The sequence below is a fragment of the Bufo bufo genome, chromosome 5, assembly GCF_905171765.1.
Source record: "Bufo bufo chromosome 5, aBufBuf1.1, whole genome shotgun sequence".
In the NCBI taxonomy this organism is placed as follows: Eukaryota; Metazoa; Chordata; class Amphibia; order Anura; family Bufonidae; genus Bufo; species Bufo bufo.
Window position 1 is genome coordinate 249,606,528 of NC_053393.1, and position 25,058 is coordinate 249,631,585.

Consider the following 25,058-nt stretch of genomic DNA (forward strand, 5'->3'; position numbering starts at 1 on the left):
AGTATCTTACCTACAAAATAGTTTTACTGGTAGCACTCACCACGGCCAGGAGGGTAAGCGAGTTGCATACCATTTCCAAAAATCCTCCTTTTACTTCTATTCTAGAGGATAGAGTTATCTAGCCTCACTCGGCCTTCTTACCTAAAGTTCCTTCCCAGTTTCATAGATCCCAGGCCAATCCAAAAAACCCGAAAGTAAAGGTTTTTTATACATTAGATGTAAGATGATGCTTATTACATTATCTAAAATATACGGAGGAGTGGCGAAAGTCTTCAGCCTTATTTGTCTTCTAGGGCTATGAAGGCTACCAAAAGTACCTTGTCTAGATGGATCAGACTTTCCCCTGCAATCTCGGTGAAGGCTCATTCCACTCGTTTTGTCTACACTTCTTGGGCTTAAAAGATCTGGTGCAACTATTGATCAAATCTGTAGAGCTGCCACGTGGTCTTCTCCCTTTACTTTTTTCGGGCACTAATAGTTTGGACCTAAACTCTTCCTCTGATTTATCTTTTGGTAGAAAGGTCTTACAAGCGGTGGTCGCTCCCTAAGGAAAGATGATTTCTCTGTAATGCTATGTGGTGCTGTCGTGGGGGAAGGGAAAAATTATGATTACACTTACCGGTAATTGGATTTTCCAGAGCCCATGACAGCACCCTTCCTTATTCCCTCCCTGTTTTCTTACCTCTTTTCTATCATAGACACTGGGTGAAAAAAATTAAAAAAATCAAAATATAATTGGTTTATTATAAATGTGATTAACTAAGGTAGGAGTCCCTCTCTTGCTCTAAAATCCACTAAAGGGGTAGAGAGGCTCCACCTTTTTATTCTGTAGGTTTCCTGTCCCTGGGGGCAGATCCTGTCTCTTTCTGTGGTGCTGTCGTGGGGTCTGGAAAATCTGATTACCGATAAGTGTAATCATCATAATTTGGTTGTTTCACTTTCCAAAAAATGGGTTGAATACATATACATACATACTGTATCAAAATGGTATCAATAAATACTACAGAGTGCCCCACAAAAGAATAAGCCCTTTAACAGATCTGTAGACACAAATATAACAAAAGGTAAGGTTGTCAGAATATGATGATGCACAGAAAGTGTTTTTCAAAGTTTTAATTTTACTTTTTACGGTAAATGTATTAAAATATAATTAAATTAAAGTTTGGTATCCCTGCAATCCTGCTGACCCACGCAACAAATTTAAAGAGGTACCCATGATTAATGTAAAAATGAAAATCAGATATCATATAGTACATGACAGTATATTTTTAACAAAGTTAGAACAACCCTGTCTCCCCATTTATTGCTCCTTTTGCCCTCCTATATTTACCATATATCAAGCTGACAGCTTTCTTCTGCAGCTGAGGTGTATCCTTTCTGCTGTAGTTCTCTCCCTGTAACTGCCACAACTTCAACAGCTGGTGACAGTTGAAGGATGGAACTGAGTATATGTGTCCACCTCAGCGAGGTGGACAGAGAAAGGAAAAGAACATACAGGTGTTCAGGTGGTGCTATGCAGATACATTTTATTGAATAGGCTATATATTGTTGGCTATACTAGATTTGAAAAATTACATGTAATTACAAAATTCTGATCCAGAGGTTGGTTTGAAAACTGCTTTTTTTGCCATGGAACAACCCCGTTAACATCTAATCTTTACCACATAATGAATGCAAACTAAACCCATTTAAAAAATGTTTTCCAGTTTCTCACTACACGGTATGCAATATTAAATGGTGCCATTAGAAAGTAAAACTATGTTTAAAATATATTTTAAAGTTCTGGCTCCTGTAAAGCAGGGAGTAAAAAGAAGGAAAATGGCTGCGTCCGGAAGGAATTAAGACTGTCTAGTCTAAAACAGCATTAGTCAATCTGTCCCATTGTGTATCCATCATTATAATTTTACCAGTTGGTTATTTTAGGACCATACATAATAATTACATAGTACAGTTGAAAAATGACATACAGTACAGACCAAAAGTTTGGACACACCTTCTCATTCAAAGAGTTTTCTTTATTTTCATGACTATGAAGGAATCAAAACTATGAATTAACACATGTGGAATTATATACATAACAAACAAGTGTGAAACAACTGAAAATATGTCATATTCTAGGTTCTTCAAAGTAGCCACCTTTTGCTTTGATTACTGCTTTGCACACTCTTGGCATTCTCTTGATGAGCTTCAAGAGGTAGTCCCCTGAAATGGTCTTCCAACAGTCTTGAAGGAGTTCCCAGAGATGCTTAGCACTTGTTGGCCCTTTTGCCTTCACTCTGCGGTCCAGCTCACCCCAAACCATCTCGATTGGGTTCAGGTCCGGTGACTGTGGAGGCCAGGTCATCTGGCGCAGCACTCCATCACTCTCCTTCATGGTCAAATAGCCCTTACTTTCAAAGTTTTCCCAATTTTTCGGCTGACTGACTGACCTTCATTTCTTAAAGTAATGATGGCCACTCGTTTTTCTTTACTTAGATGCTTTTTTCTTGCCATAATACAAATTTTAACAGTCTATTCAGTAGGACTATCAGCTGTGTATCCACCTCACTTCTCCTCAATGCAACTGATGGTCCCAACCCCATTTATAAGGCAAGAAATCCCACTTATTAAACCTGACAGGGAACACCTATGAAGTGAAAACCATTTCAGGGGACTACCTCTTGAAGCTCATCAAGAGAATGCCAAGAGTGTGCAAAGCAGTAATCAAAGCAAAAGGTGGCTACTTTGAAGAACCTAGAATATTACATATTTAAAGTTCTTTCACACTTGTTTGTTATGTATATAATTCCACATGTGTTAATTCATAGTTTTGATGCCTTCAGTGTGAATCTACAATTTTCATAGTCATGAAAATAAAGAAAACTCTTTGAATGAGAAGGTGTGTCTGTACTGTATGTCCATCAAGTTTAACCAAGGGATGAGGGAAGTGGATCAAGGAAAGAGGTAGTGGGGAATATTAGAACTTTGTTTTCCCTCTGCTGATCCAGAGTAAGGTAATAGGCTCATTGCCTTATGAGGTTTATCTGCTATAATTTTACCCAACTGGATTGATGAATACATATTATGCATCAACAATTTTTCCCCTACAGGTAATGCAGAAAAAATGTGGCTCCATATTGATGCTGCATATGCAGGAAGTGCCTTTATTTGTCCAGAAAATAGATATCTTATGAAAGGTGTAGAGGTGAGTATAGCAAAGACCAAACATTTGCTTATTTTGCCTCAGTCTATGGTATAGCATAATCCAGTTATCAACAACCCCCAGCACTCCCAGAAATAAAAAAAAATAAAAAAAATAAAAATAAAATACAGGTGCAGATCTTTCCCCTATACCTTATCTCTGTGGAGGCTCCAATCCTGTTTTTTGTTCACAATCACTGATGGAAATCACTGACCAAAACACTGACATGTGAATGAGGCTATAGGCTGGAATCGCACAGACAGATTTTGATGCAGTTTTTGAGCCAAATGCAGAAGTAGATGCAAATAGATGGATAAAAAATGGGTTCTTGATGTATTCGGTGCACAAATTCCAGCTCCAGCTAAGTCTCTGGGAAATATGAAATGAAAGATACACAAGCATTTTTTGCCCATTGTTGTTTTTACCCATTCTTTTTGCATCTCTAGGGTTCTTCGACCCAGGTTATTTGTCTGCAGAGCTGTATGAGAGCTTTCAGTGTAAATTTTAGTTTTTACTGGTGCTATATATGACTTTTTGATCACTTTTAATTTAATTTTTTGGAAGGCCAAGGTGACCAAAAATTGTAAATTGTCGTCCCCCCAGTCCCCCCCCATTATGGTGTTCATTATGCAGAAAAAATATTTTCGGACACATCGTGTTGAGCGAACTTTGTGTTTCAAGTTCGGTGTACAAGGTTTGGGTTATCTAAGAATTCCGTTATGGATTCCGCTACCATGGACCATAACTTATATGGTCTGTGGTAGTGGAATCCATAACAAAATTCTTAGATAACCTGAACCTTGTATGCCAAACTTGAACACTAAGTTCACACATCGATACCTATTTTGTTTATTTTTTTTTTGTGTGTTTATTTTTAGATGTAAAATTGGGAAAGGGGAGAATTTTTGCCCTCTTAACCACTTAAGGACCACAGGTTTATACCCCCTAGTGACCAGGCCCTTTTTTACAAATCGGCACTTCACAACTTTAACGGTTTATTGCTCGGTCATGCAACTTTGCACCCAAATCAATTTTACCTCCTTTTCTTCTCACAAATACAGATTTCTTTTGGTGGTATTTGATTGCTGCTGACATTTTTCGTTTTTCTGATATTAATCAAAATAGACCGCAATTTTCTCAAAAAAAGTGTATTTTTAACTTTTTCTGGTAAAATTGTTCAAATATAATTACATTTCTATACAAGTTTGTGTCAGAATTTATTGTGCTACATGTCTTTGATAAAAAAAAAATCCAATAAGTGTATATTTATTGGTTTGCGCAAAAGTTATAGCGTTTACAAACTATGGTACAAAAATTTGAATTTCCGCATTTTGAAGCAGCTCTGACTTTCTGAGCACCTGTCATGTTTCTTGAGGTGCTAGAATGAAAGGATAGTATAAATACCCCCCAAATGACCCCATTTTAGAAAGAAGACAGCCCAAATTATTTGCGGAGGGGCATGGTGAGTTCATGTATGATTTAATTTTTTTTCACAAGTTAGCGGAAAATGACACTTTCTGAGGAAAAAAAATAAAATAAAGTTTCCATTTCTGCTAACTTCTGGCAAAAAAAAAAAATCTCCCACGGACTCACTATGCCCCTCAGTGAATACCTTGGGGTATCTACTTTCCGAAATGGGGTCATTTGTGGGGTGTGTTTACTGTTCTGGCATTTTGGGCGGGGCTAAATTGTGAGCAACCCTGTAAAGTCTAAAGGTACTCGTTGGACTTTCGGTCCCTTTACGCACCTAGGCTGCAAAAAAATGTCACACATGTGGTATCGCCGTACTCAGAAGTAGGGCAATGTGTTTTGGGGTGTATTTTTACATATACCCATGCTGGGTGAGAGAAATATCTCTGTAAAATGACAACTTTGTATAAAAAAATGTAAAAAGTTGTCATTTACAGAGATATTTCTCACACACAGTATGGGTATATTTAAAAATACACCCCAAAACACATTGCCCTACTTCTTCTGAGTACGGCGAAACCACATGTGTGACACTTTTTTGCAGCCTAGGTGTGCAAAGGAGCTTAAATTCCAATGAGTACCTTTAGGATTTCACAGGGCATTTTTACGCATTTGAATTCCAAACTACTTCTCACGCTTTAGGGCCCCTAAAATACCAGGCCAGTATAAATACCCCACACAAGTGACACCATTTTGGAAAGAAGACACCCCAAAGTATACTGTGAGGGGCATGGCGAGTTCATAGAAGTTGTTTTTTTTTGGCACAAGTTAGCGGAAAATTCTTATAATTTTTTTTCTTACAAAATCTCATATTCCACTAACTTGTGACAAAAAATAACATTTTACGTGAACTCGCCATGCCCCTCACAGAATACCTTGGGGTGTCTTCTTTCCAAAATGGGGTCACTTGTGGGGTATTTATACTGCCCTGGCATTTTAGGGGCCTTAAAGTGTGAGAAGAAGTCTGGAATCCAAATGTCTAAAAATGCCCTCCTAAAAGGTACTCATTTGAATTTGGGCCCCTTTGCGCATCTTGGCTGCAAAAAAGTGTCACACATGTGGTATCACCATACTCAGGAGAAGTAGGGCAATGTGTTTTGGGGTGTATTTTTGCATATACACATACTGTGTGTGAGAAATATCTCTGTAAATGACAACTTTTTCAATTTTTTTATACAAAGTTGTCAATTTACAGAGATATTTCTCTCACCCAGCATGGGTATATGTAAAAATACACCCCAAAACACATTGTCCTACTTCTCCTGAGTACGGCGATACCACATGTGTGACACTTTTTTGCCAAGATGCGCAAAGGGGCCCAAATTCCAATGAGTACCTTTAGGATTTCACAGGGCATTTTTACGCATTTGGATTCCGTGAGGGGTATGGGGAGTACATGTAAGATTTTATTTTTTGTCACAAGTTAGTGGAATATGAGACTTTGTAAGAAAAAACAAAAAACAAAAAAAAAATCAATTTCCGCTAACTTGTGGCAAAAAAACAAAAATCTTCTATGAACTCGCCATGCCCCTCAAAAGTGATCTTTATAGCGCTGCAGCGATTTTACTGTGTTTTTGCAGTGATCAGAAAAAAAAATATTTCTGTCACTGCGGTGGAGCGGACTGAACGCAAGTGTGCGCACAAGATCAGGCCTGATCGGGCGAACACTGCGTTTTTCGTAGAGCCTATAGAACATGTCCTATTCTTGTCCGCAATTGCGGACAAGAAAATACATTTTCTATATAGTTCTGGCAATGTGCGTATCCGTAAAATGCGGAAAGCACATTGCCTGTGTCCGTGTTTTGCGGATCCGTGGATCCGCAAAACACATACGGACATCTGAATGGAGCCTTACAGGGGGGTGATCAATGACAGGGGGTGATCAGGGAGTCTATATGCGGTGATCAGGGGTTAATAAGGGGTTAATAAGTGACAGGGGGGGTGTAGTGTAGTGTAGTGTGGTGCTTGGTGCTACTTACAGAGCTGCCTGTGTCCTCTGGTGGTCGATCCAAGCAAAAGGGACCACCAGAGGACCAGGTAGCAGGTATATCAGATGCTGTTAACAAAACAGCATCTAATATACCTTTCTGGGGTTAAAAAAAATCGCATCTACAGCCTGCCAGCGAATGATCGCTGCTGGCAGGCTGTAGATCAACTCGTTTACCTTGCGATCTTGTGAACGCGCGCTCCTGTGAGCGCACGTTCACAGGAAATCTCGGCTCACGCAAGATGATGTGTATATGCGTCCAGGAGGAATAACCCGGCCGCCCGCAGGACGCATCCCTGCGTTAGGCGGTCGGGAGGTGGTTAAGGAACTTGAACATTCAATCTTCTGATCGCTTGTCCCATAGACTTCAATAGAATACTAAGTAGACTATGGAATTCTGAATGCTGCCTAAGAAGCTGTGCCTTGTGTGTGGCTTTTCAGGCAGTTAGCCATGAAAGTTCTGGGAGGCTTTACAAGGCCCTAGGCTTTCATGGGAACTGATATGAGCTTGTGGGGGCTCAGATCAAAGGACAGAAGGAGCACCCTCCACCAATCAGCTGGATAAATACAATTTACTGAAGTGAGACAACCCCTTAATGCAGGTATTAACAGTTTTGATATGATAATACCTTTTCTGGAGCCATCTTTTAAGGCTATGTACACCTTTGGAGGCAATTTGTTTGATTACACTTTACTCATTTTTGTCTAAAAATCATATTTTCAATTGACCATTATTAAAAATATTGAGCCATTCTGTCACAACGGGTTAATGGTCTTTCGAATTGTGTGACTGGTACTTTCACTTTCACTTTGTGCTGGTCATCTAATAAACCTTATCTCTAAACTACTAAGAGGTCATAAACACTTATTTAAGCCACATTCTATCAGTACATAAGAACTGAGCTATAATGAGTGTTTATAATGTCAGAGAGCAGAGATAAGGTCCCGTCAGCCCCTCAAATGATGGAAAACACAAAAAATCCACAGGCTGCTACTAGAGCATGTCACCTGCGTACACAAAAAAGATTCCATGTTTTTAATAAAGAACAGTTGAAAAAACTATTTTAGCTCAAAAGTACAATGCAATAATAAAAATAAAAAAATTGCCACAAAGCCTTTAACATTTGTACAACCATATCAAACCCTTGGTACTTTAGACACCATGACACACTATTACATCAAGGTAATAGTGCAGATCCTTTCATTTAACCGTAAAAAAAAAGTCTGATTGCTGCATTGTACAAAGAGGGGGATAGGAAACTAAAGGCTGCATATTTATACAGTGCCTTGCAAAAGTATTTACCCCCCTTGACTTTTAACATATTGTTACATCACAGCCTTAAGTTCAGTGTTTTGTTAATCTGAATTTTATGTGATAGATTAGAACACAATAGTTCAAGTTAGTGAAGTAAACTGAGAAAAATATATAAATAAATCTATTGTTTAGAAATTGAAAACTGAAAATTGGCATGTGCGTATGTATTCACCCCCTTTGTTAGGAAGCCCATAAAAAGCTCCGGTGCAACCAATTACCTTCAGAAGTCACATAATTAGTGAAATGATGTCTACCTGTATGCAGTCTAAGTGTCACATGATTTGTCATTACATATACACACCTTTTTTGAAAGGCCCCAGAGACTACAACACCTAAGCAAGAGGCATCACTAACCAAACACTGCCATTAAGACCAAGAAACTCTCCAAACAAGTAAGGGACAATGTTGTTGAGAAGTACAAGTCAGGGTTAGGTTATAAAAAAAAAAAAAATCCAAATCTTTGATGATCCCCAGGAGCACCATCAAATCTATCATAACCAAATGGAAAGAACATGGCACAACAGCAAACCTGCCAAGAGACGGCCGCCCACCAAAACTCACGGACCGGGCAAGGAGGGCAATAATCAGAGAGGCAGCACAGAGACCTAAGGTAACCCTGGGGGAGCTGCAGAGTTCCACAGCAGAGACTGGAGTATCTATACATAGGACAACAATAAGCCGTACGCTCCATAGAGTTGGGCTTTATGGCAGAGTGGCCAGAAGAAAGCCATTACTTTCAGCTAAAAACAAAAAGGCATGTTGTGAGCTTCCGAAAAGGCATGTGGGAGACTCCCAAAATGTATGGAGGAAGGTGCTCTGGTCTGATAAGAATAAAATTTAACTTTTCGACCATCAAAAAAAACGCTATGTCTTGCACAAACCCAACACATCACATCACCCAAAGAACACCATCCTCACAGTGAAACATGGTTGGGGCAGCATCATGCTGTGGGGATGTTTTTTTTAGCAGCCGGAACTGGGAAACTGGTCAGAGTTGAGGGAAAGATGGATGGCGCTAAATACACGGATATTCTTAAGCAAAACCTGTACCACTCTGTGCGTGATTTGAGGCTAGGACGGAGGTTCACCTTCCAGAAGGACAATGACCCCAAACACACTGCTAAAGCAACACTTGAATGGTTTAAGGGGAGACATGTAAATGTGTTGGAATGGCCTAGTCAAAGCCCAGATCTCAATCCAATAGAAAATCTGTGGTCAGACTTAAAGATTGCTGTTCATGAGTGCAAACCATCCAACTTGAAGGAGCTGGAGCAGTTTTGCAAGGAGGAATGGGCAAAAATCCCAGTGGCAAGCTCATAGAGACTTATCCAAAGTGACTTGTAGCTGTGATTGCCGCAAAAGGTGGCTCTACAGAGTATTGACTTTAGGGGGGTGAATGCACATTGACTTTTTCTGTTATTTTGTCCTTTTTGTTTGCTTCACAATAAATAAAAAAACATCTTCAAAGTTGTGGGCATGTTCTGTAAATTAAATGATGCAAATCCTCAAACAATCCATGTTAATTCCAGCTTGTGAGGCACCAAAATACAAAAAAAGTCAAGGGGGTGAATACTTTTGCAAGGCACTGGATACACAGGCAGAATAAACTGGCATTCATAACATTTTAATAAAAAAAAGTATTGAGTGTAACATTAAAGTACCTTTACAGGACCCAAAAATACAAAAAAAGAAAATGACAACTAAGGGGTAACTGGTGTAAAGTAGAACTGGCTTAGTTGCCTAAAGAAACCTAATTAGATTCCACCTTTCATTTTTGGCAGCTCCTTTGGAAAATTAAAGGTGGAAACTTCTAAAGGTGGAAACTGCTAAAGCAACACTTGAATGGTTTAAGGGGAGACATGTAAATGTGTTGGAATGGCCTAGTCAAAGCCCAGATCTCAATCCAATAGAAAATCTGTGGTCAGACTTAAAGATTGCTGTTCATGAGTGCAAACCATCCAACTTGAAGGAGCTGGAGCAGTTTTGCAAGGAGGAATGGGCAAAAATCCCAGTGGCAAGCTCATAGAGACTTATCCAAAGTGACTTGTAGCTGTGATTGCCGCAAAAGGTGGCTCTACAGAGTATTGACTTTAGGGGGGTGAATGCACATTGACTTTTTCTGTTATTTTGTCCTTTTTGTTTGCTTCACAATAAATAAAAAAACATCTTCAAAGTTGTGGGCATGTTCTGTAAATTAAATGATGCAAATCCTCAAACAATCCATGTTAATTCCAGCTTGTGAGGCACCAAAATACAAAAAAAGTCAAGGGGGTGAATACTTTTGCAAGGCACTGGATACACAGGCAGAATAAACTGGCATTCATAACATTTTAATAAAAAAAAGTATTGAGTGTAACATTAAAGTACCTTTACAGGACCCAAAAATACAAAAAAAGAAAATGACAACTAAGGGGTAACTGGTGTAAAGTAGAACTGGCTTAGTTGCCTAAAGAAACCTAATTAGATTCCACCTTTCATTTTTGGCAGCTCCTTTGGAAAATTAAAGGTGGAAACTGGTTGCTACTTTACACCTTTATTTTTTTTTTTAATTCATATGTATTTTATAAAACATGTACAGTTAGGCCTCTTTCACACTTGCGTTGTCCGGATCCGGCGTGTACTCCACTTGCCGGAATTACACCCCGGATCCGGAAAAACGCAAGTGTACTGAAAGCATTTGAAGACGGAACCGTCTTCCAAATGCGTTCAGTGTTACTATGGCACCCAGGACGCTATTAAAGTCCTGGCTGCCATAGTAGGAGCGGGGAGCGGGGGAGCAGTATACTTACCGTCCGTGCGGCTCCCCGGGCGCTCCAGAATGACGTCAGAGCGCCCCATGCGCATGGATGACGTGATCCATGTGATCACATGATCCATGAGCTTGGGGCGCCCTGACGTCACTCTGGAGCGCCCGGGGAGCCGCACGGACGGTAAGTACACTGCTCCCCGCTCCCCACTACACTTTACCATGGCTGCCAGGACTTTAGCGTCCCGGGAGCCATGGTAACCACTCTGAAAAAGCTAAATGTCGGATGCGGCAATGCGCCGAAACGACGTTTAGCTTAAGGCCGGATCCGGATCAATGCCTTTTAATGGGCATTAATTCCGGATCCGGCCTTGCGGCAAGTGTTCCGGATTTTTGGCCGGAGCAAAAAGCGCAGCATGCTGCGGTATTTTCTCCGGCCAAAAAACGTTCCGTTCCGGAACTGAAGACATCCTGATGCATCCTGAACGGATTTCTCTCCATTCAGAATGCATTAGGATAATCCTGATCAGGATTCTTCCGGCATAGAGCCCCGACGACGGAACTCTATGCCGGAAGACAATAACGCAGGTGTGAAAGAGCCCTAACATGACCCTCATGTAATTAGGTTACCCATATCCGTCAAGTCTTTAAATAGGCAGTATATGACCACGTGTCACTGACATCTGATGGTACACCTGGAAGTGGAGGCGGCACAGAAGAAGCTGCTTGCCCTTCTGGGTATACCAAGTAATCAGCGGGACATGCATAGTGGGTATCTGCTCTGCTCAGATGGCAGCAGTAAATCTTCTGCACTAGCGTCAAAGTAATGGTGCTGTCATGAGATTAACAGGGTGAGATGACAAGTATGGCCCTATCAATCAAGGTGGAGGGGGGTAGCCTTGAGCACCGGGGCCAACCCCTCAGTGCTCTAGGAGGCAGATTTTTAATTAATTTGATTAGTTAGAATCAATTCTCTCATCTCTAATTAGAACCTTTACAACCATTTTAAACTGGCCATACACATTAGATGTTTATCAGCCAAACCCTCCTATTTGAGACCACCTGATAGCAGATGTCAGGGACATAAAGATCGGACAGTTGGATTTCAACTGTATAAGTTTTATTTTTCCTCAGCAAATTTCTATCTCATCCCTCTCAAGCCGAGCATGCAGTGTATTGGATGGTCAGGCATTCAGCCAACAGCAATCTAATGTCCATGGCCAGCCTTATGGTGGTCATGGACATTAGTCCGAAGTTCAAATGGACTACTTCAGCCAAAAATATTGTACATCTGCTTTAATTTAACTATAGTTTGAGCCAACTAATGCAGATGGCAATCTTCTGAAAAAAAGATGGCTGTGTTTGAAATTTTCGGCCAATAGTTGAACAAAAGAAGTTTCATTCATGGACTAAAATGTGTATGACTGTTTATGAAATGATCGTTCAACCAGATCATGGTTTGTTCAAATGCCGTTCAACTATAAACCTATTCCTTTATAATGTGAATGGCAATGTCCCCTAACCTGTGGCTCTCCAGCTGTTGCAAAACCACAACTCGCATCATGTTCTGACAGCATGCAGCTATCAGGGGTTGATGGGAGTTGTAGTTTTGCAATAGTTGGAGAATCGCAGATTGGACATCACTGGTGTATGGCCACCTTTACAGTGCCCAGACACTCATGCTTGCCCCTTCATCTCCTTTTGACAATGTTGGTTTTGTCCATGCTGCAGTAGTTGGCACTGATAACTCAAACTTCATAGCCATCCATATGAATCCTTCCCTCCTAATTTATGCTGCATGACCACAGTATACAGTATGGGTTTGGCGATATGAAACTTTAATATCCTGAGTAAGCTTTAGTTTGTCTGATAAGCATAGATGTGTCCCTAGGTTATGAAACAGAGAAAACCCCTGTGGTGACAACATATAAAAAAAAAAGCAATATAATCTGATGGCCCATGTGATTTCACCAGCTTCAATTTCCTGGTCATTCTTCCATTTAATTAAGTGTATTGAATACTGAAGGAAATGAATGCACCTAGATGTTAAATCCAGAGTAGCATGTGTCAACAGTGTAAAAATTCAATAGCTTCCCAATCATCTCCAACCTTTATAGTGCTTCTTGGTAAGTCTCCTCCTTTGTAAAGATCTCTAGTAACAAAACAGGTATGTAGTCAATGGTCTATTCCCATCTAGTTTGTTATAAATATAATGTTAATGTTGTGCAATTCTTTTTAATATAGTTACCAAATGTTCTCCTTTTTGTCAATTCAGTTTGCAGATTCTTTTAACTTTAATCCTCACAAGTGGCTTCTGGTCAACTTTGACTGCTCTGCATTTTGGTAAGTTACAATAAGGCCTCATGCACACGCCCGTTGTGTGCATCCGCGTCCGTTCCGTCATTTTTCACAGTTTAGTGGAGGTCCCATTCATTTCTATGGAGCACCAGTGTTTTTGCCGGATTCGTCATGGATCAGCAAAAACGCTTCTATCACGATAATACAACCGTCTGCATCTGTTATGAACGGAGCCGGTTGTATGATCTTTAACATGGCAAAGACTGATCTGTCATGAACTCCATTGAAAGTCAATGGGGGGGACGGATCCTTTTTCTATTGTGTCAGAGAAAACGGATCTGTCCCCATTGACTTAGGGCTCGTTCACACAAACGTATTTTGCATTCCGTATACAGGCCGTTTTCTGCGTTCCGCATACGGTCTGTATACGGAGCCATTCATTTCAATGGGTCCCAAAAAGATGCGGACAGCACACAGAGTGGCCCAGCAAAAATTATGAGTCCTGTCCTATTCTTGTTCGTTTTGCGGACAAGAATAGGCATTTCTATAATGGGCCTCCTGTTCCATTCCGCAAATTGCGGAAGGCACACGGGCGGCATCCGTTTTTGCGGATCCGCAATTTGCAGACCTCAAAAAACAGCACGGTCGTGTGAACAAGCCTTACATTGTGAGTCATGACTGATCCATCTTGCTCCGTACCACATCGTGGACAGAAAAACTCTGCCTCCAGTGTTATTCTGTCCACAATGAGGACGCAACCAAACGTAACGGAATGCATTCTGGTAAATTCCATTTCGTTCAGTTCAGTCCCCATTAACAATGAATGGGGACAAAACTGAAGCGTTTCCCCCGCTATTAAGATTCTATGACGGCTCTCAATAGCAGAAAGGGAAAACGCAGATGTGAAAGTAGCCTAATATGTATAAATGTAATATTTCGCTCACAAATATAGTTAAAGGATAGTCAAGGATGGTCCGTACACTTACCTTTATAAAACATACCGTGGAGGAAGTTTGCCAAAACTGGTGTAAAGGAAAACTGGATTAGTTGCCCATAGCAACCAATCAGATTCCACCTTTCATTTTCCAAAGTAGCTGTCAAAAATGGAAGGTGGAATCTGGTTGCTATGGGCAACTAAGCCAGTTCTACTTTACACCAGTTTGATAAATGACCCCATAAGTACTGTACTGTGAGATTTTTCTTTTAATAACATTTACTGCTTACAGTTTTGTCCAGCAGCGCTTTAAGTAGTTCAAGACCTGCCTATACACCCCCCTCCAGGGGCGTAGCTAAAAGCTCATGGGCCCTAGTGCAAGAGTTCAGCTTGGGCCCCCCTTCCCTCAGTGCTTGTTGGAAAGGGGCAGTGGAGCACGTAGCCTTCCTGGTGCCTGAGGCAAACATTGGAAGGGCACTCCCTCATGCCAAATTCTTGACCTAACCCCTTCCCTCCAGCCAGAGGTGTAACTTGACAGCATGCACTTTCTATAATGCCAGTGTCTTATGTAGCACAAGGGTCTTTGGGCCCCTCAGGCTCCTGGGCCTGGTAGCGACTGCTACCTCTGCACCCCGTATAGCTACGCCCCTGCCCCCCCCCCCCCCTTCCTGACTAGGCGCATTTCCATCTTTTTTACATGCATATTTTAAGTAAATTATAAAAAAAAAATCTGTGATACATGGGGCCTTATTTTTATAATTTTTATTTTGTTATTTTTATGTGTTTTTATTTGGTGTTTTTATTTTTATACTCCGGAAAATGTTAAAAAGGGGGAAAATTTTCTTTTTTTCTGAATTTTTTTTGTTAATTTTGTTTCCAGACATAACAAAGCTAAGGGTACTTTCACACTTGAGGCAGAGTAATCCGGCAAGCGGTTCCGTCCCCAGAACTGCCGGCAATCTGCATGCAAACAGACAGCATTTGTAGACGATCCGGCTGTGGATACGTCTCAAATGCATTGCAAGAACGGATACATCTGTCATACAAATGGATCCGTTTCTATAATTTTTTTTCACATTTTTACCGGTCTGCGCAGACCGGAAGGACGGATCCGGCATTCCGGAATTTTTAATGCCGGATCTGGCACTAATACATTCCTATGGAAAAAAAACAAAACGGATACGGCATTCAGGCAAGTGTTTTTTGGCCGGAGATAAAACCGCAGCATGCTGTGGTATTTTCTCCATCCTGAACAGTCAAAAAGACTGAACTGAAGACATCCTGATGCATCCTGAACGGATTACTCTCCATTCAGAATGCATGAGGATAATTCCATTATTTAGAGCTCCTTTGGAAAATAAAAGGTGAAATCTCATTGGTTGCTATAGGCAGCTAGCCCAGTTTTGACAAATCCCTAAGAAGCAATTCTGGCTTTTTTACTTTTTTTTTTTTTTGCACTGGCTAGCATTAGGCTACCTGCATACAATGTGGATAGCATCCGATTTTTCTCCATGAAATCTTGTGTGAAAAAACCACAGCTTAATACAGTACAAGCAATGTGAATGAGATTAGATGAAGCTCGTTTATGTACACTTTTACACTTTGCTTCTGGGACTCTATGTTGGAAGGGATGACGGGAGGGAGGAGCAATCTGATCGGAGTTGAGCTGCATTGGAGGGGCTGATTTATTTTATTTATTTTTTAGAATGCCCATGGCAGCCTTCCAACTAATATATACCATATATATTTTTTAAAGGCTGCCATATACATATATAATATAATACATATATATATATATATATATATATATATATTCAGCTATGCAGCATACATGCCAATATATTATATGTATAAGCCTGTCAGGCTCTAACATATATTATATATGGTTATGTATGCTGCATAGCTGAAATATATATCACAAAGAGGCAGCCATGTACTGCACTGGAATTGAACATTAGAATAATAAACACCATTCCTAACCACATCACTTACTGCATTGTCACTTGTCCCCAAACTTACGGGCTGTAACTAGTGACCCAGGTGCCAGGAGAGCCCAGAGAAGACCAGAGTAGAACTTAAGAAAGCCTATTCACTACAGACATGCCACACCTCCACTCACTAATAGCGGCTTTGGCAGGCAACTAAGTTTGTCATGTCAACTCCCCCCCAGGTGACAACACTAGGGGGTGGGGATAACTGCTGGGCCCGAGAGCTTTGAGAACAGGGCAGGGCGCTGGCTGGCTGCAAGTGAAAGCATCCAGTGATTCTCGCCCTAGTGGAGCACAGACTTCAGGAGCAAGCTGCTGGCGCTGATGAGCACAGGGAGCGCACTGCATTAGCTGACAGCAGTGCCCACAGCATGATTTAGATCTCCATTGCTGGTGCAGCTGATCAGCTATAGATGCGGATGGTGCCTAGGGTGGCCACTTGCCGAACCCCCAAAAGAGAACATCATACTGGGGACAGTGACCAACAAAAGTTCCATACTATGGGGTGCACGATACTACAATATACAGATACTGCTAGGCACATAATGGAAACAATCTATAAAACAAGAACTCTGTAAGATTTATATACTATACACTAGAAGATGCATAATATAATTATGTATGTACTTCTGATATAAATTATACATCTTGTATATAGTGATATGTACCATGCTGGTAAACCTGGGTATCTCTTGTATATAATTATATACTGTATTTTTCGCTTTAGAAGATGCACTTTTCCCCCCAATAGGGGGGGGGGGGGGGTGGGGAATGGCAGTGCGTCTTATAAAGCGAATGGTGCAATTTTTACATTGCTGACACTGATACATCACTGTCCGCTACGCCGCACAACGCGGCCTGCGATGTATCAGAGCTCTATCACGCGGGGTGGGAGGAGGGGCTGGAGGCCAGCAACTGTTGCACTCCTGGCAGGGCCCGGTGCAGTCACTGTACTCATTACACCGGGCCCCGCTCATAGCAGTTTTCATATGTAAAGTCTAGTAATGTAATCCTCAATCCTGCTTTGTTAAACGGTAACTGTCTGTAATAGTACTCACTATCAAACTAGCAGGCCGGCAGCGTAACGTCACTCACTCTGTCATGCTCCTCCCAGTTCATTAATAAAGCTGGCGGAGCAAGAGCGTGAGCGAGTGACTTTACACTGCCGGACTGCCTGCTAGTTTGATAGTGAGTACTACTGCAGACTATTACCGTAGTTTAACAAAGCAGAGCCACTGGTTGAGGATTACATGATTAGACTTTACATATGAAGACTGCTGTGAGCGGAGCCCGGTGTAATGGGGGTCACTATTTACACAGGGACATGAGAAGAGACAGAGGTGATCATGTGTCATCCACAGATCCCCCCATAACAGTGTCATCCACAGATCCCCCCCATAACAGTGTCATCCACAGATCCCTCCATAACAGTGTCATCCACAGATCGCCCCCCATAACAGTGTCATCCACAGATCGCCCCCCATAACAGTGTCATCCACAGATCGCCCCCCCATAACAGTGTCATCCACAGATCGCCCCCCCATAACAGTGTCATCCACAGATCGCCCCCCCATAACAGTGTCATCCACAGATCGCCCCCCCATAACAGTGTCATCCACAGAACCCCCCCATAACAGTGTCATCCACAGATCCCCCCCATAACAGTGTCATCCACAGATCGCCCCCATAACAGTGTCATCCACAGATCACCCCCCATAACAGTGTCATCCACAGATCCCCCCCATAACAGTGTCATCCACAGATCGCCCCCCCTTAACAGTGTCATCCACAGATCGCCCCCCCCATAACAGTGTCATCCACAGATCGCCCCCCCATAACAGTGCATCATCCACAAATCGCCCCCCATAGCAGTGCGTCATCCACAGATGCCCCCATAACAGCGCGTCATCCACAGACCACCATTAGTTCAAAACCCACCAAAAGCACACCAAATTTCTTTTCTTATTTTCCTTCTCAAAAATCTAGGTGTGGCTTATCAGGTGCATCTTATAAAGCGAAAAATACAGTATGTACAGCCAGTATAAGTTATACATCTTGTATATAGTGATATTGAGCAGGCAGGTATAACCTGGGTATCCTCAGTACATAATTATATATGTACAGCTGGTATAAGATATACAGTATAACTAATACCAGGTGTGTGTGTGTGTGTATATACAGGTGAAACTCGAAAAATTTGAATATCGTGCAAAAGTCCATTTATTTCAGTAATGCAAATTAAAAGGAATTACATTAATGCAGTTTAACATTAGAATTTAGTGAAAAGGTTCAATATTCTAGGCTCAAAGTGTCACGCTCTAGTCAGCTAATTAATCCATATCCCTTGAGCAAAGGGTTTCTCAAAATTGAGACTTTGGGGTTTCTTAAGCGGTAAGCCATAATCATCCAAATTATAACAAATAAAGGCTTGAAATATCTTGCTTTGCATGTAATGAGTCTCTCATACTGTATATTAGTTTCACCTTTTAAGTTTCATTACTGAAATTTTTCGAGTTTCATGTGTGTGTGTGTATGTGTGTGTGCGTGTATATACACTGCTCAAAAAAATAAAGGGAACACTTAAACAACACAATGTAACTCCAAGTCAATCACACTTCTGTGAAATCAAACTGTCCACTCAGGAAGCAACACTGAGTGACAATCAATTTCACATGCTGTTGTGCAAATGGGATAGACAACAGGTGGAAATTATAGGCAATTAGCAAGACACCCCCAATAAAGGAGTGGTTCTGCAGGTGGTAACCACAGACCACTTCTCAGTTCCTATGCTTCATGGCTGATGTTTTGGTCACTTTTGAATGCTGGCGGTGCTTTCACTCTAGTGGTAGCATGAGACGGAGTCTACAACCCACACAAGTGGCTCAGGTAGTGCAGCTTATCCAGGATGGCACATCAATGCGAGCTGTGGCAAGAAGGTTTGCTGTGTCTGTCAGCGTAGTGTCCAAAGCATGGAGGCACTACCAGGAGACAGTCCAGTACATCAGGAGACGTGGCGGAGGCCGTAGGAGGGCAACAACCCAGCAGCAGGACTGCTACCTCCGCCTTTGTGCAAGGAGGAACAGGAGGAGCACTGCCAGAGCCCTGCAAAATGACCTCCAGCAGGCCACAAATGTGCATGTGTCTGCTCAAACAGTCAGAAACACACTCCATGAGGGTGATATGAGGGCCCGACGTCCACAGGTGGGGGTTGTGCTTACAGCCCAACACCGTGCAGGACGTTTGGCATTTGCCAGAGAACACCAAGATTGGCAAATCCGCCACTGACGCCCTGTGCTCTTCACAGATGAAAGCAGGTTCACACTGAGCACATGTGACAGACGTGACAGAGTCTGGAGACGCCGTGGAGAACGTTCTGCTGCCTGCAACATCCTCCAGCATGACCGGTTTGGCATTGGGTCAGTAATGGTGTGGGGTGGCATTTCTTTGGAGGGCCGCACAGCCCTCCATGTGCTCGCCAGAGGTAGCCTGACTGCCATTAGGTACCGAGATGAGATCCTCAGACCCCTTGTGAGACCATATGCTGGTGCGGTTGGCCCTGGGTTCCTCTGTCACGGATGGTGTACAGGAAACAAGACAATACCATATAAACAATGTCTCTCTGGATCCACAACTAAGGAACAAAGGGAGACCCCTGCAATAGACCTGCCGCTCTCCCTCACTGCTCAGCCTATGCGAACACCCCAAAGGTGGATGGCCGCATATCCACATTCCTCGGCTATCTATTACCTGAAGACCCTACAATAGTGAAGGGACACGACCACCGGCTCCCTACACTGACACGGAGGGAGTCAGGGTCACCTGGATCCAGAAAAGACAAAATCATAAATACATAAACAGCACTTATCTTGCAGACGAATGACGACTGGGAACAGGGAACTGGGAACTGGGAACAGCATGCACACACACTCCAGGAAGTTGTATCAGCCGCACACTACTGCATTATGGGGAGGAACTTAAAGGGTAGCGATCAGTCTAACTGCATGACAGCTGAGATAGACTAACGAGATGAGAAACTAAACCAAAACAAAGAAATTCAAGGAGGAGGATCTGAGAAGCTCCTGTGAGCGCTTCTCAGCTGTCTGGCTGTGACAGTACCCCTCCCTCTAGGAGTGGACTCCGGACACTCAGGGCCCACCTTCTCAGGATGGGACCTATGGAAAGCCCTGATGAGACGAGAGGCCTTAATGTCCATCACTGGGACCCACATCCTCTCCTCAGGACCATAACCCTCCCAATGAACGAGGTACTGGAGGGAACCGCGGACAAGACGAGAATCCACAATCCTAGAGACCTGAAATTCAAGATTTCCATCAACCATAATCGGAGGAGGAGGCAAAGGCGAGGGTACAATAGGTTGAACATAAGGTTTCAATAAGGACTTATGAAAAACATTATGGATCTTCCAAGTCTGAGGAAGATCAAGACGGTAGGCAACAGGATTGATGACAGACAGGATCTTGTAAGGCCCAATAAACCTAGGACCCAACTTCCAGGAGGGAACCTTCAATTTGATATTCTTGGTAGACAACCACACCAGATCACCAACATTCAGGTCCGGACCAGGCACACGTCTCTTATCCGCCACACGCTTATATCTCTCACTCATGCTCTTTAGATTATCCTGAATCTTTTGCCAAATAGATGACAAAGACGAGGAGAATCTGTCCTCATCAGGCAAACCAGAAGAGCCCTCTCCCGAGAAAGTCCCAAACTGCGGATGGAACCCATATGCACCAAAAAATGGTGACTTATCAGAGGACTCCTGACGACGGTTATTTAAAGCAAACTCAGCAAGGGACAAAAAAGAACACCAATCCTCCTGATTCCCTGCCACAAAACAGCGCAGATATGTCTCCAGATTCTGATTGACGCGCTCTGTCTGGCCATTCGACTGCGGATGGAAAGCAGAAGAGAATGACAACCGAACCCCCAAGCGAGAACAGAAAGCCTTCCAGAATCTGGAAACAAACTGCGTGCCCCTATCAGAGACTATGTCTGAAGGAATCCCATGCAATTTGACAATGTGGTCAATAAATGCCTGCGCCAGCGTCTTAGCATTAGGCAAACCAGGAAAAGGGATAAAATGCACCATTTTGCTAAAACGGTCCACCACCACCAGAATCACAGACTTCCCCGAGGAACGAGGCAAGTCCGTTATGAAGTCCATGGACAGATGTGTCCAAGGACGGGAAGGAATGGGCAAAGGAAGGAGAGGACCTGATGGCCGTGAATGAGGGACCTTGGCACGAGCGCAAGTCTCGCAAGCTGCCACAAAACCCTCAACCGACTTACGAAGCACAGGCCACCAGAATCTCCGAGCGATGAGATCCAGTGTGGCTCTTGCCCCCGGGTGCCCAGCAAGAACCGTGTCGTGGTGTTCTTTAAAAATCTTGTGTCTCAAAGCGAGAGGCACAAACAACCTCCCAGGAGGACAAAGATCAGGAGCTTCTGACTGGGCTGCCTGCACCTCTGCCTCCAATTCAGGAAAAAGAGCAGAGACCACCACACCTTCAGCCAAAATGGGACCCGGGTCTTCAAAATTCCCACCTCCCGGAAAACAACGTGACAGGGCATCTGCCTTCATATTCTTAACCCCAGGGCGGAACGTAACAACAAAATTAAACCTTGAAAAGAACAAAGACCATCTGGCCTGTCTCGGGTTCAGACGCTTGGCTGACTCCAAGTAGGCCAGATTTTTATGGTCAGTAAACACGGTAATAGGGTGTCTGGCTCCCTCTAGCCAATGGCGCCATTCCTCAAAAGCCAACTTGATGGCCAACAATTCCCTATCTCCCACATCATAATTTCTCTCTGCGGAGGAGAGTTTCTTTGAGAAAAAGGCACACGGTTGCCATTTGGCAGGAGAGGAACCCTGAGACAAGACCGCACCCACCCCTACCTCAGAAGCATCAACCTCAACTATGAAGGGTAACGAAATATCAGGTTGTACTAGGATGGGAGCGGAAGCAAAACTCTCCTTGATATTAGAAAAGGCCTTACGCGCCTCTACCGACCAGGAAGAAAAATCTACCCCCTTTCTGGTTATATCAGTGAGTGGTTTAACGACAGAGGAATAATTCAAAATAAATTTCCTGTAATAATTGGCAAAGCCCAAAAAACGCATCAGCACCTTCTGATTCTCAGGAAGCTCCCACTCAAGCACATAAATTATACGCGAAACTGGAAAAATGTGTGTTTGCGGTTCCAGAAATCCAATTTCTGGGGTTTCTTGTCTCCGCTTCAAACCAGAAGCGGAGACAAGAAACCCCAGAAATTGGATTTCTGGAACCGCAAACACACATTTTTTCAGTTTCGCGTATAATTTATTCTCCCGCAGGATGAGCAAGACCTGACGTAAGTGTTCCTTATGAGTCTTGAAATCAGGAGAAAAAATCAAAATGTCATCCAAATACACTAATACAAATTTTCCCATTAAATGATAAAAAATGCTGTTGACGAAATGCTGAAAAACGGCTGGGGCATTCATCAAACCAAAAGGCATAACCAAATTCTCAAAATGGCCCTCAGGGGTATTGAAAGCCGTCTTCCATTCGTCTCCTTCTCTGACCCTAACCAGGTTGTATGCCCCTCTTAGGTCTAATTTGGAAAAGACTTTAGCCCCAACAACCTGGTTAAACAGGTCCGGGATCAGAGGAAGCGGATAAGGATCACGAATAGTGATACTGTTCAGCTCCCTGAAATCCAGACAAGGTCTTAAAGAACCATCTTTTTTCTTAACAAAGAAAAAGCCAGCGGCAACAGGTGACTTCGAGGGTCGTATGTGTCCTTTTCTCAGACTCTCAGAGATATAAGCCCGCATAGCGACCCTCTCAGGTTGGGAGAGATTGTATAAACGATATTTAGGCAGCTTGGCGCCTGGGATGAGATTAATAGGGCAATCATACTCCCTGTGCGGAGGTAAACCCTGAACTCTATTGTCAGAGGCAATCAACCCCAGCTGCATGGACTCCTGCTCAGAAGGGGCTGACAGCGACTGAGACCCCTGTGCACAGAATGAGACCGCTGCACTGTCCCGGGACTGAGTATGACAGGAAGGAGAGATCTCTCCTCTCTCTCTAAGACGCCTGTCAATACGAACAGCCTGAGACATAGCAGAATCCAAGGAGGTAGGTCTTTCATGAAAGGCAAATGCATCTTTCAATCCCTCTGAAAGACCATAGCAAAATTGACTTCGGAGTGCAGCATCATTCCAACCAGTATCAGCTGCCCATCTCCGAAATTCTGAACAGTATATCTCTGCGGATTGTTTACCCTGGCATAACAGACGTAGTCTAGACTCAGCCAGAGCAATACGATCCGGATCATCATATATCTGACCCAGGGCTAAAAAGAAATCATCCACTGAACGAAGGGGCCGTGCCCCCTCCGGCAGCGAAAAGGCCCAGGACTGAGCGTTACCCCTGAGCAGCGATATAATGATCCCCACCCTCCGTTCTTCATCACCAGAAGAATGGGGAAGAAGGCGAAAATGGAGTTTGCAAACCTCTCTAAAACGCACAAAATTCTCACTACCCCCGGAGAACGTATCCGGGAGCGAGATCTTAGGCTCAGCACAAACTCCATGAACGCAAGCTGAACCGGTCACTTGAAACTGAGAAAAAATCTTACGGAGATCAGCTACCTCCAAAGAAAGACCCTGAAAGCGTTCAGCCAAAAGTGAAACCGGATCCATGCTTGAGACGGTTTTGGCGGCTGATAATGTCACGGATGGTGTACAGGAAACAAGACAATACCATATAAACAATGTCTCTCTGGATCCACAACTAAGGAACAAAGGGAGACCCCTGCAATAGACCTGCCGCTCTCCCTCACTGCTCAGCCTATGCGAACACCCCAAAGGTGGATGGCCGCATATCCACGTTCCTCGGCTATCTATTACCTGAAGACCCTACAATAGTGAAGGGACACGACCACCGGCTCCCTACACTGACACGGAGGGAGTCAGGGTCACCTGGATCCAGAAAAGACAAAATCATAAATACATAAACAGCACTTATCTTGCAGACGAATGACGACTGACGACTGGGAACTGGGAACTGGGAACAGCATGCACACACACTCCAGGAAGTTGTATCAGCCGCACACTACTGCATTATGGGGAGGAACTTAAAGGGTAGCGATCAGTCTAACTGCATGACAGCTGAGATAGACTAACGAGATGAGAAACTAAACCAAAACAAAGAAATTCAAGGAGGAGGATCTGAGAAGCTCCTGTGAGCGCTTCTCAGCTGTCTGGTTGTGACATCCTCCTAATGCAAGACAATGCTATACCTCATGTGGCTGGAGTGTGTCAGCAGTTCCTGCAAGATGAAGGCATTGATGCTATGGACTGGCCCACCCGTTCCCCAGACCTGAATCCAATTCAGCACATCTGGGACATCATGTCTCGCTCTATCCACCAACGTCACGTTGCACCACAGACTGTCCAGGAGTTGGCAGATGCTTTAGTCCAGGTCTTGGAGGAGATCCATCAGGAGACCGTCCGCCACCTCATCAGGAGCATGAACAGGCGTTGTAGGGAGGTCATACAGGCACGTGGAGGCCACACACACTACTGAGCCTCATTTTGACTTGTTTTAAGGACATTACATCAAAGTTGGATCAGCCTATAGTGTGTTTTTCCACTTTAATTTTGAGTGTGACTCCAAATCCAGACCTCCATGGGTTGAAAAATTTGATTTCCATTTTTTTATTTTTGTGTGATTTTGTTGTCAGCACATTCAACTATGTAAAGAACAAAGTATTTCAGAAGAATATTTAATTAACTCAGATCTAGGATGTGTTATTTTTGTGTTCCCTTTATTTTTTTGAGCAGTGTATGTATATATATATATATATATATAGTGGTAAGGTGAACAGAAAGGTGTATGGTAAAGTCCTGGAGGGGGTGTATATCCCACCCAGCTTCCTCAACTGGGCGAGGTAAGTAAAATCCAGGACAGGTTTTCCCCTAGCCTGAGGGATCCCAGCTGAAGCCAGCTGGGATCATCAAGGGGAAATAAAGCACAGTCCATGCAGTCAGTCTGGGGAGAGGAAAGCCTGCAGAAAGCCTGGAGAAAGCCTGGAGAAAACCTGGAGAAAGCCTTGGAAGATGGCT

At 43.1% G+C, this 25,058-nt stretch overlaps 1 protein-coding gene across 2 annotated transcripts in view; it reads left to right on the forward strand.

Annotated features, from left to right (window-relative positions):
* LOC121002046 (aromatic-L-amino-acid decarboxylase-like) overlaps window positions 1-25,058 on the forward strand; it is a 320,554-nt gene that overhangs the window by 126,286 nt on the left and 169,210 nt on the right. For both annotated transcript variants that reach the window (XM_040433347.1, XM_040433346.1), the window contains exons 8-9: window positions 3,090-3,184; window positions 12,975-13,042. In XM_040433347.1, the coding sequence (XP_040289281.1) occupies window positions 3,090-3,184; window positions 12,975-13,042 (163 nt within the window). The remainder of the gene's footprint in view (window positions 1-3,089; window positions 3,185-12,974; window positions 13,043-25,058) is intronic.